At 39.6% G+C, this 16515-nt stretch overlaps 1 protein-coding gene across 1 annotated transcript in view; it reads right to left on the reverse strand.

Moving 5' to 3' along the window:
• stk17a (serine/threonine kinase 17a) overlaps positions 1 to 16515 on the reverse strand; it is a 67773-nt gene that overhangs the window by 5272 nt on the left and 45986 nt on the right. The window contains exons 3-5 of the mRNA XM_077225005.1: positions 13413 to 13557; positions 8830 to 8956; positions 5206 to 5255 (exon numbers count right to left, since the gene is read on the reverse strand). Of these exons, the coding sequence (XP_077081120.1) occupies positions 5206 to 5255; positions 8830 to 8956; positions 13413 to 13557 (322 nt within the window). The remainder of the gene's footprint in view (positions 1 to 5205; positions 5256 to 8829; positions 8957 to 13412; positions 13558 to 16515) is intronic.

Raw genomic sequence — 16515 nt, forward strand, 5'->3', positions numbered from 1 at the left:
TTAAAAAAGGAGACCCTCAGGAGCCCTCAATGCCTGGTGATCCACACAGGAACAAATGATCTGCACAGCCTCCGAAAAGGCACTGCTGAGGCAGTGAAGAAGATGGCAGAGCAGGCCAGTAAGGAATTTCCTGACACCCGCATTGTGATCTCCACACTGCTGCCTAGGACAGACATGCCCCCTCATGCCATCCATGACATTAATATGGAGATCAGAAGAGGATGTGCCACCTTACCCAATGTCCACCTGGCCCTCCACCCAACCATTTGCATCTGGGACCTCTATGATGGACTCCATCTCCACAAAGAGAAGGTGAAGGTCTTTGCGAAGACCCTCAAAGACACGGCCCTAGGACGCAGTCCTTCTACCCTCTCCTCAATTACACGCTTCAGTGATCATCCCAGACCTCCTCCTCACCACCACCCCAGGATCATCCCCCCTGCTGCCAGGAGGCACAACAGCTCAGCCTGGACCTCCCCCTCCCCACCCGCCCACCACCTAACCATGGTGAAACAAAACCAGAGAAGGCTAGTTTCCCCCTCCGTAATCCCTTCCCACCGTCCTCCTTTACAACATCGACAGCAGAGCTACGTACCTGTTGCTGACCTGCCTCCCCACCCACAGCAACGGAGTTATACTTCAGTAGTAGCCCCGCCCCCTGCCACAGCCCCCCTGCCACAGCCGCCCCTCCCCCCTGCTGCCTCTGAGCTAGGAGACATCAGGAAGATGCTACAAACTCTGTGTACCCGACTTCTGCCCAGCTAAGATATACATACACAAAACACTTTACCATTTGGGTAACAGAACATTGATATATATATTTCGTTAGTAATAGTAATAATAACAATGGTAGAAATTAGTATAATAGTACTATTTATAATTTGTAAATATTTATTTAATTTATTTAGTATTATAAATGGATAGGTTGAAGGTTTTTTTTTTTTTTTTTTTTTTTTTTTTTTTTGTCCTACTATATGGGTTCATTTTGTTTGTTTTTAATGCGCTCATTACATGTAAGCTGTTGGAATATCCAGGGTCTCCACTCCTCGACATTTGAGCTGAAGAGTGAAAACCCTGAATTCATTAAATCTATAAAAGATGTTGACTTAATTATATTGACAGAAACATGGTGTAAAAATGATTCACTCATTCACTGTCCCCCAGGATATAACGAAATCATGGTGCCCTCTATAAAATTTAAAAACATACGTAAGGGCAGAACATCGGGGGGGATCTTGGTGTGGTACAAAGGAGATCTATGCAGTAAGATCTCAACAGTAAAACAGGGTAAATCCCATGTTTGGTTGAGAATAGATCAAACCCTTGGCATTACTGATAGAGATCTCTATCTATGTGCAATATATATACCCCCAGTTGATTCTCCTTATTTTGAAGAAGATATTTTTGATACTCTCCATTCAGAAATCGCCTACTTCCAGGCCCAGGGAAATGTTATTCTAACTGGCGATCTGAATGCACGAACAGGAATTGAACCTGATGTCATCGACCCACAGAGCCACAACCATGTATTTGATCAGGCCCCCCTGTTTACCACACCAACCATCACCCATCGGAACAACCTCGATTGTGAAATTAATCAAAGTGGCAGGGAGATAGTGCATCTCTGTCGGGCTTTAGGCCTGTACATAGTTAATGGTAGGTTCAGAGGGGACTCTTTAGGGAGATTCACCTACTCCTCAGCTCATGGATCTAGTGTAGTAGACTATGCAATCACTGACATGGACCCCTCAACTATCAGTGCATTCACTGTCAGACAGCAATCCCCACTTTCAGACCACAACCAAATAAATCTGTTCTTTAAACTCCCAGATCAATTAAATCCCAAAACAAAAGAACCCGGTAAGCTGAATGATTTAAATCCTGGCTACAGATGGGCCCCAGACAGTGGAGACAAACTCATCATGGCCTTGAAATCACCTGATCTGATGAATGACATATTCATATACGACCAAACTCAATATGTCCCTACCAAAAATGGTGTAAACAAGGCAATTGATGACATCAACACAATATTCCATAAGGCAGCTATCAGAGCTGACCTCATAAAACAGAAAAATAAGCCTATTAGAAGACAAAATGTTGAGAAATGGTTTGATAAAGAATGCAAGACCATCAGAAAGGACCTTAGAAATATAGCAAATGAAAAACACCGCCAACCAAACAATCCGGCCTTACGCATTAGATACAATGACATTTTAAATAAATACAAATGTACAATTAGGAACAAAAAACAAAATTATACCCACATGAAACTTGAAGATATTGAAAACGCCATTAATCAGGATCAATTCTGGAATATGTGGAACAAGTTCAACACAAAACTACAACAACCATTACCCATTCAAAATGGTGATATCTGGAAAACACATTTTGAAAACCTTTACAAAGACATACCAATTAAACAAATTAGACCAGAACAAAATTTTATAAAAGAAAAACTCCAAACATTAGAACAAACAATTAAAGACAACCAAAACCCTCTTGATTCTCCAATTACTTGGGAAGAATTGATCACACAGATAAAATCTCTCCAGCCGAGGAAAGCCTGTGGTCCAGACAGCATTAAAAACGAGATGCTCAAATGCAGCACCCCAGAGATGCAGGCTGCACTGTTAAAGCTGTTCAATATTGTTCTACAGTCAGGATGTTTTCCTGACATCTGGTGCAAAGGGCTCATTTCCCCCATTCATAAGAGTGGGGACAAATCAGACCCTAATAACTACCGTGGCATCTCTGTCAGCAGTTGTCTAGGCAAATTATTCTGTAGCATTCTAAATAAAAGAATGCTAGATTTCATTGAGGAACACTCCATCTTAAGTAAAAGTCAGATTGGTTTCCTCCCAAAACACCGCACCACTGATCATATATACACCTTACACACATTAATTAATAAACATGTACACCAAACTAAAAATGGTAAAATATTCTCTTGTTTCATTGATTTCAGAAAAGCTTTTGATTCTATTTGGCATGAAGGTCTCTTTTACAGACTTCTACAGTGTGGTATAGGGGGCAAAATGTATGATCTAGTTAAATCTATGTATTTAGAAAATATGTGTGCTGTTAAAATTGGCAACAAACAAACTGATTTCTTCACCCAGAGAAGAGGTGTTCGGCAGGGTTGCAATTTAAGTCCAACATTATTTAATATATACATCAATGAGCTTGCTGTTGAGTTAGATCAATGTGCTGCTCCTGGCCTCTCCCTTCTAGATAGAGAGGTGAAGTCCCTGTTTTATGCTGACGATCTCGTTCTACTGTCTCCGACTAAACAAGGATTACAGCAACAGCTAGACATAGTAGAAAAGTACTGTCAGAACTGGGCTCTGGCTGTAAATATGAAGAAAACTAATATCATGATCTTCCAAAAACGCCCAAGATGTCAGGAGAACAAACATCAATTCACCATTAATAATGATGTCATTGAACACAGCATGAGCTATACCTACCTTGGTATAACCATATCAGCATCAGGGAGTTTCAACATGGCAGTGAATGCACTAAAAGAAAAAGCTCGAAGAGCTATACATGCAATTAAGAGAAAATTCTATAACTTCCAAATCCCAATTAAAATCTGGCTTAAAATATTTGACAGTGTCATCCAGCCCATTGCGCTGTACGGTAGTGAAATATGGGGTCCACTCAGTCATCAGAGCTATACCCGTTGGGACAAACACCCAACAGAATCTCTTCATGCAGAATTTTGCAGATACATTCTACACGTACACAGAAACACACCAACAAATGCATGCAGAGCAGAATTAGGCAGATACCCACTGATAATTAACATACAAAAGAGAACACTCAACTTTTTTAACCACCTAAAATCCAGCCCCCAAGACACACTTCACTCCAAGGCCCTCCGAACCCAGGAGCTGAGCCCAGAAAAGAGTCCCCTATGTCAACTGGTACTCAGACAAACTGGCCCACGTCAGAGACAGTCTGAGCCTCAGAACAACACTGCCTTACAAACACCAATCAGAGTCAAGCAAATCATAGCACAATGCAAAGAAACCTATCTGGAACATTGGAAAGAAGAAACTAAAAGCCAAAGTAGACTAGAATGTTATCTGACCCTAAAAAGAGATTATAAATTAGCAGAATATCTCTCTACTGTCAGAGATAGAAAGCAGAGACAGATCCTAACCAGGTACAGGCTCAGTGATCACAAATTGGCAATTGAAACAGGAAGACACAAAAAATCATGGCAACCAAAAGAAAACAGAACATGTGATCACTGTTTGACAGGTGAGGTTGAGACAGAGATGCACTTTCTCCTACAATGTAAAGCGTTCAAAGACACAAGGAACCTTTACTTTAACAAATTTAACTATATAATCCCAAATTTCAAAGACCTGAATGAAATTTCTAAATTAAACTTTATCCTGGGAGAAGGAGACAGAACTTATCTTGCTGCCAAATATGTACAAACATGCCACAACCTGAGGGGCAGTGAGTGACCGACACACAAACACAAATATATCCAGACATTGTGTTAAATGTTTGTGTATATGTATATGTATATATATATATATATGTATATATATATATATATGTATATGTATATATATATATATAATATATATATTTTATTTGTATATTTTGTATATGCTTTGGCAACATTGTTTCAAAAACTTTCATGCCAATAAAGCCCCTTTGAATTGAAAATTGAATTGACAGAGAGAGAGAGAGAGAGAGAGAGAGAGAGAGAGAGAGACAGAGAGAGAGAGATGATGCTTCCTCTGGGCGACATTTAGGTTACAAAAATAGACTTTTTTCTCAAAGCAGTATTGTTAATAAAAGACTTCAGGTTACAACTGTTCTTGCATAATATATCCTGAAGCCACAACAACAACACACTGTCAATAGTGAATACACCGTTTGTTTCAGAGGAAATCCAGGATCTGCGCTTGAGGATAGATCATAACCATGATGATAAAACACCAGAACAGTATTTATTGTGTGCTAATGACCTCCAGGAGGACACACACACACTCACACTCACACTCACACTCACACTCACACTCACACTCACACTCACACTCACACTCACACTCACACTCACACTCACACACACACACACACACACACACACACACACACACACACACACACACACACACACACACACACACAAACGAAACACCCAGGCTTGTGAAAATGGTAACGCAGGAAAACAACTCACCACATGTCAGTTGCTGTGCTTATTGGCTCATAATTCAGGACTTCTGGTGCTGTAATGATAAAACAAATCATTTAGATACATTTTTTTATAAACAGTTTGCCCAAACAGTCTGAAAAATAAAGCTTCTTATTGGCATTGATGTGATGGTTTCACAAAGAGCCTTTAACATTGATCGATTCTTTCTTTAGTTTTTATAAATGTTCTTCAAACTAAAAAAAAAATGGTTCTTTTAAAGAGGCCATATTATGCTTTTCACAAAGTCTTGTGTTTAGTCTCTACTAGAACAGGTTTTCCTGCTTGAATGTTGATTATTTTCCTCATATTCTCCATTGTTGCGGCTCCTCTCTTCCCAGTCTGTCAGTAACGCTCTGTTTACTTCCTGTCTCTATGAAGCCCCTCCTTCTGAAAAGCACACTGTGCTCTGATTGGTCGGCTGGACAGTGTCTTGTGATTGACCGCCGCTCATTATCTGAGTATTAACCGTTAACAGATAAGATTATAATATTGAATTGTCATTAAATAAAAATAAAATTGACGAGTGTCTGTGACCCGTTAAAAATACCCCCCAAAAAATTCACGCGTTTATATTAACGTGCAAACAGCAGCACACAGAACAACACAACCTGATTCACATCACATGTTCACTCACTGCAGCATTCCTGACAGTGACAACAGAGAAAAACATAAAATAGCCCTACACTAAATATATTTTTTTAACTTAAATAATTCACAAATTAAGATGACTAAAAGAAAACAGATATCCCGGGAAAAGAGATAACGTCTCTCAGTGTTGTGCAGTAGCGTCGCTATAAGTAGAGACGCTACTAGTTTAACTACATTCCTCAGTAGCGTGGTGGTAGCGTCGCTGTTTTCTGAATCAAATAGCTTTTCAGTAGCGAAGCTCTTTTTTTGATCAAGTAGTGCGGTAGCGTCCACACAAGCTAACGTTACATTTTCCCAAGCATTTCTAAAGCTCAAGCTCAAATCGGGAATACAACTGCTAAGTATCACTGATGCTGGATCAGTTAGTGACGGAGACTTCTTCTTCTTGTTGTTTTACGGTGGTTGGCAACCATAGGGCCGTATGATTTCATTAAGTTACCGCAATACGGAAAACATGGACTGAATTGCGATATCCATGCATAAAAACAAAATTTACTGTATAACGCGGAATTTTACGGAATTTGTCAGATCTTGGAGGAAAAGAAGGTAAGTAGCCTAAACTTAAATAAAATCGCGATATAGACTAGTGTCTGTGAATATTAAACCGCTTAAAGAGTATTTAAAAATTAATCATGCATGTTCTGCGTGTGAATGAATGGCTCAGACGCGCGGATTCATTTACCACACATAAGCACCCATGACGCTTGCGATGTTTTCAGTGATGGATCGATGAACTTCATCTACACAGCCGCTCTGAGAGTCACTTTAGCAGCATTTTAGCTTGATTTGAGAAAAACTATCGTCATATCAACAAAACAAAACAAAACAGAGACTCAAAGGTCTAGCTACATGGCAACCTGTCAAAATAAAAGGTTGGTTTTAACCTTTGAAGAAAGCTTTGCTTAAATCATTAGGCCTACATTTTAAATATTTGGTCATTACAATTTAAACCATTAAAAAAATATATGAGCCCTTAAAATGTAATTTATTTAAAAATGTTAATAAATTATTGTTAAATTATACGTTTCATGATTTAAATTAATTACACGTTTTTGATTACTAAAATGTTATTTAACCATTAAAATGGGAGTCCAGAAAAATGAAAACAAAATAAAACTGAATTTGGAATGTGGGAAAAAATTAAACGGATTTCACAAACCAGCTTTCTGGTGCATTACCATCACCTTCTGCTCCGTATGGTGTGACATCACGTACCAGTATCAATCTTTGGGCTGACACGTGAGAAATGGAAAAAGATGCACAAACTCTTGACACCTGGTTTTGTTATAGTTTTATAAAGTTATATGGTTTTATATAGTTATGTTTTTTTTTTTTTTGGCCAAATTAGTTTGGAACAGTTCTTAAATAAACAATTGAACTGACAAATTATGCCTGCCTATATGTTTGATTGACAATTTTATTGATCACTGAGATTGCACTGACTTGGAATTAAGTTGGTTCAATATAAAAATTAAATTTGAAAAAGTAGCTTTAGATGTAGTAAACTACTTTTGCCATATTGCTGTAGCTTAGCTTGCTATATTTCCCAGGGTGGTAGCTTCAGTGTAGTTTAGCTACATTTAATGTAGAGTAACTGCTAGCTTAGCTCACTACATTTTCTAAGTAGCTTGCCCAACACTGACGTCTCTAGAGTGGCCAGCTTCGGGAAGCGCCTTTCATTGCTCGTGGATGTTTGCTTCATCAGTGATCTTGCATTGTACTTGCACTACTGCTGTATTTTAATAACGCGTAGCATATTTTGCAAGTAACTTCGTCGCCCTTCCTGTGGAAATGGTCCCACACAGTAGCTACTTCTTTCACTCGCTTCATTGTGCTTGCTCAGCGATATACAACTGTAGGCGCGGGTGGTTGCTAGGGGTGTGAACCTACACTGGTCTCACGGTTCGGTTCGATTACGATTATCATCTCATCGATTCAGTTCAATTCGATATCACGATGCATCGCGGTGCACTGCATCTGCAATTTAAATTTTTACTCCAAAAGTGATGTGTGCGTGCGCGCGCGTGTTCGCCTGTTCGGGAAGTCGCACTGACAGAAACAGTGACATTCCAGTTTAAGTTTCAAGGGAGTAAAGTCTGTTTATGCCATTTAGAAAATGAAATTGTGTCAAATCAATTTTGTTGTAAAGAAATGTTCATTTAAAAGCAGCGCTCATTCATCAGCGTATAATGTTACCATAGAGATGTGCGCATCAACCGTCGCCGAGTCCGTTGTTGAAGGTAACGATCATCCATTTATAATCACGCGTAACACAGAATAATTGTAATTTGACCTTCGGGTTCGGATACTTAAATCAGCTCTATGTGTGCGTGACATGAGCGCACACAGCGCGTGTCTTCTCCAGGTCGTGCTTACCAGGTTGTTCATTAGAGCCGGAATGTGCCCAGAATAGATGTAGGCTTTTAAAGTATTCGGAGCATTTTTAATTACTCGCACTCGCGTCTCGCCTCCTCTGCCATTGTATGCTACCGCGACAAAGCATACACGCGACAAATGATGTCAGAAAAGTGTCAGTATAACCGGTTATGGTCTATTACTGAACCGATACCGAATCGTCCTCGTCTGCACCGTAGAAACGATTAATTTCGACACCCCTAGTGGTTGTGTGTGTCAACACGCCCCGTGAGTTACCAAATATAGGCTATATAGTATTTTATTTATAGTATTTATTTAACCACGCAGCAAACTTAAAAAAATAAAACCTTAAAAATAAAAAAAAACGTTTAAACCGTTTAACTGGTAGTATTAATCGGTTCAAATGTTTACTTTCGGTTAACGGTCAATATGAGCATCCCTACACTAAAGGCAGATGAAAAAGGCATAATAGGAACCCAACATGGTTCTTCAACGCCAACGCTGTGAAAACAACAACCTTTATTTATAAGAGTGTAGTGTATGTACAGTATGTTGTATGAATATGGTTCATGATTGGTGCCTACCTACATACTCCGGTGTTCCCATGATCTCCCTGATCTCGTGGCTGCCGCTCACCAACCTCGACAGCCCGAAGTCCACGACCTTGATGAGTCCGAGAGGAGACGCGCTGGTGAGGAGGATATTCTGAGGCTGAGGAGGAACACACTCCTACAGTGAAACTGCCCAACGGTACAGCAAACCTACGGGCCATAATTATACTGGAGGTATGATTATATACTGTTAACCCTGGTGTAATTACACACTTGTAGCTCTGGTGAATAAAGCAAATGTATTTAGCCCACAAAAATGTCCACTTCATCAAACACAACCCTGACACTCTCTGCAGCTCTTCAGCTAAAGTTTAGTTTGATAATGTTTTTTGTTTAATATTTTGTATTTTTAGGGGATTTTATAGTACTCAAGTATATTACGCTGTATTTATAATCTATTTATACACTGTTTGAGCGTAGACCTGAAAATTAAATGTGTGGTAAATCTTGAATGCTTTAGAGCAAAATACTAAATATTTTGCAAAAATACTAAATTAAAATTTTAGATGAAATATATATTTTTAAAAAATGTTTTTCTCTAAAACTGCAAGAAAATCAAAGCCATAAATCTAAACAAGTTGTGTTCAAAATGTGAGTCTGATATCTCAGTAAATGAGCGTTCAGTGAGTGTGTGAGGCTGATATCTCATTAAATGAGTGATCAGTGAGTGTGTGAGGCTGATATCTCAGTAAATGAGGGTTCAGTGAGTGTGTGAGGCTGATATCTCAGTAAATGAGCGTTCAGTGAGTGTGTGAGGCTGATATCTCAGTAAATGAGGGTTCAGTGAGTGTGTGAGGCTGATATCTCAGTAAATGAGTGATCAGTGAGTGTGTGAGGCTGATATCTCAGTAAATGAGTGATCAGTGAGTGTGTGAGGCTGATATCTCAGTAAATGAGGGTTCAGTGAGTATGTGAGGCTGATATCTCAGTAAATGAGGGTTCAGTGAGTGTGTGAGGCTGATATCTCAGTAAATGAGTGATCAGTGAGTGTGTGAGGCTGATATCTCAGTAAATGAGCGTTCAGTGAGTGTGTGAGGCTGATATCTCAGTAAATGAGCGTTCAGTGAGTGTGTGAGTCTGATATCTCAGTAAATGAGCGTTCAGTGAGTGTGTGAGTCTGATATCTCAGTAAATGAGCGTTCAGTGAGTGTGTGAGTCTGATATCTCAGTAAATGAGCGTTCAGTGAGTGTGTGAGGCTGATATCTCATTAAATGAGCATTCAGTGAGTGTGTGAGGCTGATATCTCAGTAAATGAGCATTCAGTGAGTGTGTGAGGCTGATATCTCATTAAATGAGCGTTCAGTGAGTGTGTGAGGCTGATATCTCATTAAATGAGCGTTCAGTGAGTGTGTGAGGCTGATATCTCAGTAAATGAGCATTCAGTGAGTGTGTGAGGCTGATATCTCATTAAATGAGCATTCAGTGAGTGTGTGAGGCTGATATCTCATTAAATGAGCATTCAGTGAGTGTGTGAGGCTGATATCTCAGTAAATGAGCATTCAGTGAGTGTGTGAGGCTGATATCTCATTAAATGAGCATTCAGTGAGTGTGTGAGGCTGATATCTCATTAAATGAGTGTTCAGTGAGTGTGTGAGGCTGATATCTCAGTAAATGAGCGTTCAGTGAGTGTGTGAGGCTGATATCTCATTAAATGAGCGTTCAGTGAGTGTGTGAGGCTGATATCTCATTAAATGAGCGTTCAGTGAGTGTGTGAGGCTGATATCTCAGTAAATGAGCGTTCAGTGAGTGTGTGAGGCTGATATCTCATTAAATGAGCATTCAGTGAGTGTGTGAGGCTGATATCTCAGTAAATGAGCATTCAGTGAGTGTGTGATGCTGATATCTTAGTAAATGAGCGTTCAGTGAGTGTGTGAGGCTGATATCTCAGTAAATGAGCGTTCAGTGAGTGTGCAAGTCTGATATCTCAGTAAATGAGCGTTCAGTGAGTGTGCGAGTCTGATATCTCAGTAAATGAGCGTTCAGTGAGTGTGTGAGGCTGATATCTCAGTAAATGAGCGTTGAGTGAGTGTGTGAGTCTGATATCTCAGTAAATGAGCGTTGAGTGAGTGTGTGAGTCTGATATCTCAGTAAATGAGCGTTGAGTGAGTGTGTGAGTCTGATATCTCAGTAAATGAGCGTTCAGTGAGTGTGTGAGGCTGATATCTCAGTAAATGAGCGTTCAGTGAGTGTGTGAGGCTGATATCTCAGTAAATGAGCGTTCAGTGAGTGTGTGAGGCTGATATCTCAGTAAATGAGCGTTCAGTGAGTGTGTGAGTCTGATATCTCAGTAAATGAGCGTTCAGTGAGTGTGTGAGGCTGATATCTCAGTAAATGAGCGTTCAGTGAGTGTGTGAGGCTGATATCTCAGTAAATGAGTGTTCAGTGAGTGTGTGAGGCTGATATCTCAGTAAATGAGCGTTGAGTGAGTGTGTGAGTCTGATATCTCAGTAAATGAGCGTTGAGTGAGTGTGTGAGGCTGATATCTCAGTATATGAGCGTTCAGTGAGTGTGCGAGGGTGATATCTCAGTAAATGAGCGTTCAGTGAGTGTGTGAGGCTGATATCTCATTAAATGAGCGTTCAGTGAGTGTGTGAGGCTGATATCTCAGTAAATGAGCGTTCAGTGAGTGTGTGAGGCTGATATCTCATTAAATGAGCGTTCAGTGAGTGTGTGAGGCTGATATCTCATTAAATGAGCATTCAGTGAGTGTGTGAGGCTGATATCTCAGTAAATGAGCATTCAGTGAGTGTGTGAGGCTGATATCTCAGTAAATGAGCGTTCAGTGAGTGTGTGAGGCTGATATCTCAGTAAATGAGCGTTCAGTGAGTGTGTGAGGCTGATATCTCAGTAAATGAGCGTTCAGTGAGTGTGTGAGGCTGATATCTCAGTAAATGAGCGTTCAGTGAGTGTGCAAGTCTGATATCTCAGTAAATGAGCGTTGAGTGAGTGTGTGAGTCTGATATCTCAGTAAATGAGCGTTCAGTGAGTGTGTGAGGCTGATATCTCAGTAAATGAGCGTTGAGTGAGTGTGTGAGTCTGATATCTCAGTAAATGAGCGTTCAGTGAGTGTGCGAGTCTGATATCTCAGTAAATGAGCGTTCAGTGAGTGTGTGAGGCTGATATCTCAGTAAATGAGCGTTGAGTGAGTGTGTGAGTCTGATATCTCAGTAAATGAGCGTTCAGTGAGTGTGCGAGTCTGATATCTCAGTAAATGAGCGTTCAGTGAGTGTGTGAGGCTGATATCTCAGTAAATGAGCGTTGAGTGAGTGTGCGAGGCTGATATCTCAGTAAATGAGCGTTCAGTGTGTGTGAGGCTGATATCTCAGTAAATGAGCGTTCAGTGAGTGTGTGAGTCTGATATCTCAGTAAATGAGTGTTCAGTGAGTGTGTGAGGCTGATATCTCAGTAAATGAGCGCTCAGTGAGTGTGTGAGGCTGATATCTCAGTAAATGAGCGTTCAGTGAGTGTGTGACGCTGATATCTCAGTAAATGACCGTTCAGTGAGTGTGTGAGTCTGATATCTCAGTAAATGAGTGTTCAGTGAGTGTGTGAGGCTGATATCTCAGTAAATGAGCGTTCAGTGAGTGTGTGAGGCTGATATCTCAGTAAATGACCGTTCAGTGAGTGTTTGAGGCTGATATCTCAGTAAATGAGCGTTCAGTGAGTGTGTGTCTGATATCTCAGTAAATGAGCGTTCAGTGAGTGTGTGAGTCTGATATCTCAGTAAATGAGCGTTCAGTGAGTGTGTGAGTCTGATATCTCAGTAAATGAGCGTTCAGTGAGTGTGTGAGTCTGATATCTCAGTAAATGAGCGTTCAGTGAGTGTGTGAGGCTGATATCTCAGTAAATGAGCGTTCAGTGAGTGTGTGAGTCTGATATCTCAGTAAATGAGCATTCAGTGAGTGTGTGAGGCTGATATCTCAGTAAATGAGCGTTCAGTGAGTGTGTGAGTCTGATATCTCAGTAAATGAGCGTTCAGTGAGTGTGTGAGTCTGATATCTCAGTAAATGAGCGTTCAGTGAGTGTGTGTCTGATATCTCAGTAAATGAGCGTTCAGTGAGTGTGTGAGGCTGATATCTCAGTAAATGAGCGTTCAGTGAGTGTGTGAGTCTGATATCTCAGTAAATGAGCATTCAGTGAGTGTGTGAGGCTGATATCTCAGTAAATGAGCGTTCAGTGAGTGTGTGAGGCTGATATCTCAGTAAATGAGCGTTCAGTGAGTGTGTGAATCTGCAGTACCAAACGCTTCCACTAGAGGAAACTCTCACATTAATTTCCAATGCGCTCATTTTTGACACTGAAAAGCACAAGAGTGACTATTTTTTCCAGGACCATTTAACCTGTTTGAATCATGTCCATGATTTTTTTTTTGGTGTGTGTGTGTGTGTGTGTGTGTTCACATAGAAAGTGCCAAAACCTTTACCAAGTTTCGTACCATTCCGATGAAGAAAGAAATTCAGAAAAAAGCATGTACAAAAATATTATGACCGAAGAGCACCAGAGGGTGAGTTTGCTAATTGTTAAAGTTTTGCGATTGCGCTTGATCTTAACTCACTTTGAGGTCCAGATGCACGACGTTGCTCCTGTGAAGAAAAGCCACTCCTTCCAGAATCTGCCTCATCAGCCTCTTCACATCGTCCTCTTTAAAGGCCTCGTCTCGGTCAGCCACACACTGGTTAAAGATCTCCCCTCCTGCAGCACTGAACACACACACACACACATTAGGGATGTGACAATATATCGCAATACAAAAATACATCAATATGTATCGTGGATGGTTCACCCAAAATAAAAATTACTTTGTGAGAAAAGGAAAAAAGAGTTTTAGTGTCAGTACTACATTAAACTACTATATATAATGTTGAATATAATGTATAATAATGCAATGGGGGAATATGTGTGGGTCCTGATAATGCTAAATATCTTGTTACCAGTACTCTATCAGACTGAACGTTTAACTCTCCGACAATGGGTTGTGGGGATTGTTAAATAAATACTTTTATTCAGCAACGATGCATTAAATGTATCAAGTGACAGTAAAGACATTTATAATGTTACAAAATATTCTACTTCAAATAAATGCTGTTTTTATGAACTTTCTATTCATCGAAGAATCCTGAAAAACAAAAAGCATCAGTTTCCACAAAAATCTGAAGCAAATAACTGTTTTCAACACTGATAATAATCATAAATGTTTCTTGAGCATCAGATCATCATATTATAGTGATTTCTGAAGGATCATGTGACACTGAAGACTGGAGTAATGATGCTGAAAATTCAGCTTTGATCGCAGGAATAAATTAAACTTTACTATATATTCACATAGAAAACAGCTGTTTTACACTTGAATAACTGTAGCTTTGTTGAGAAAAAGAGACTTCTATCATAATTTTATGGTGTTTTTAAAAGAATATTTTTTGGAGATAAAGCTGTAGTCACCATGAACTGTTGCTTGAAAAAAAAATCTTCAAAAATAGAATTTTTTTTAGGTTCCACAGAAGAAAGCAAAATGATTGAGGATAAATTAAACTTTAGTGCATCCTTAAAAATAAAAAAAAATAAAAAAGTGCATATTTTCCCTCGTGCAACACCTGTTTTTGCCTCTACATGTGCAAGCTTTTCAGTTCTTAGTATTATGTTTAGCCTGAATTAAATTGGCAGCAAAAGAGAGATCAGAAATAATCATCATGTTCCAGGCCAGAGTTGGATATGAGTGTGTGAGTGTGTGTGTGTGTGTGTGTGTGTGTGTGTGTGTGTGTGTGTGTGTGTGTGTGTGTGTGTGTGTGTGTGTGTGTGTGTGTGTGTTTGATGGGCGTGTGTGTGCGAGAGTCTGTCCGTCTTCCAATAGGATATTTTAAACCCAGAGGAGCTTCTTTACCCCTCAAACAACAAGCAAAGAGCTGACCAAATGACATTTCTAAAAATGTTTGTACAACCATGTGATTTTAACTTCAGCACATTTAGAACAATGAGCGCTCTCTTGTTCCAGCTACGGCCAGCTTGTGTTCGGGACACGCCTGTAACCAGAGTAAACACTAGAGCATGATGGGACTCAGATGAGCAGTATTTAAATATAATAAACTATAATCTAAAATCTAATCCATATCTGACTTTACTCCTGTTCGAATACATGAAGAGTTATAAATAGGGGTCAGAACGTCCCGCCGGCTGAAGAAACCGTTAATCTGAGAGCGTGAAGCTTGATGTACTGTGAGCGCAGGTAGCGGTTCTGCTAATAACACAGACACATGTCCTCAGCGTGATGCCGTTCAGGCGGTTCACAGCTCCCTGCGCTCCGGATCAGACAGCGTGATGAATCCGATCAGACACAGACCGGGGAAAGACAGCACCCTCGGGCGAGAGCGGCATGTGAGAGTTTATGTGAGGATGAGGTTTATGTGAGGATGCAGGGACACAGTAAAAAAATAAAGCAGAAATCTCAATCAAAATCAATCATTTTATCCCTTAAAACTCATCTTTGATCACCAAAATGACATATTTAAACGCTATTTCCTTTAATATGCAAATGATGAGGACTTGAGGGAGAGTAAATCATGGGGTAATTTACATTTTAGGGGGAACTATCCCTTTAACACGCATGTTTTCTGAGAGCGCTAGATTAGCTCAGTACGGACAGTATCTGCGATGGCCGAGACATTTGGTCAGTTAGTGTGGATTAGACTGATTACAGTTCATCCTCAAGAGTCTGAGAGATTCGCCTGTGTGTGTGTGTGTGTGTGTGTGTGTGTGTAATCTCAGTCTGCAGGCGCTGAGAGTGAGAGGACTGAATGGATTAGGGCTGCACGATATTGAAAAAGAAATGCTATATGCGATAAATTAAAGAAATATCGTATCGCATATTGAATATCGCATTAAGTGTGTTTTAATTATATTTAAAAGATGAAAATGATATTAACAATATTAGGTTTCACATTCTTTCTGGGAAAATAAAGCATCACTACAACTTCTGAAAGTGATCAGATCAGTGGCGACTGCTGGTCTTTCAAAGAGGGGAGGCTAAGTTTTGGGAAAAAAATACTAAGTAATAGTGGTTACTATCCTTTTACTACACCTATAACCATACAACTAAGGTTACTGTGGTAAAAGCATGGTAAGTGTTGTGGTTACAGTGCATTTACAACAAATGACACCTTAAAACTACTAATAATGTGTTAAAAGCATGGCAAATTTTATGATTACTGTCCTTTACTACACGGTGTATAGTAAAGGACAGTAATCACAAAACTTATCATGCTTTTTTGTTAAACTGAAACAAGGAATGTGGTGTATAATTGTGTGTAATGTATGATGAAACAATTTCGCCAAGCAAATACCAAGAAATAGGTTACAGCAGTTTGTGTTTCGACGTGTTCTAACGCATTTTTAGTTAATAAAATGTTAACACAATAGTACATATTTGACCTTTAATTTTTTGACATTATAGGGGAAGCCGAGCTTCCCTTGCAGTCTTAAAGAAATCCCCACTGGACCAGAAAGTGTTTTAAGCAATACATAAAAAGTAATACCACAAATCTGACAATGTCATTTTAACATCAATGTAAAATAAAAACCTACTTAAAACCAACAACTCTTAACATTAACTGTAAACCTATACATACATACATGATGTCAAATCGATTAATCACATCTCACATTTT

Source organism: Siphateles boraxobius, unplaced genomic scaffold (assembly GCF_051911475.1).
Source record: "Siphateles boraxobius isolate OS27281-9 unplaced genomic scaffold, OSU_SipBor_1 97, whole genome shotgun sequence".
In the NCBI taxonomy this organism is placed as follows: domain Eukaryota; kingdom Metazoa; phylum Chordata; class Actinopteri; order Cypriniformes; family Leuciscidae; genus Siphateles; species Siphateles boraxobius.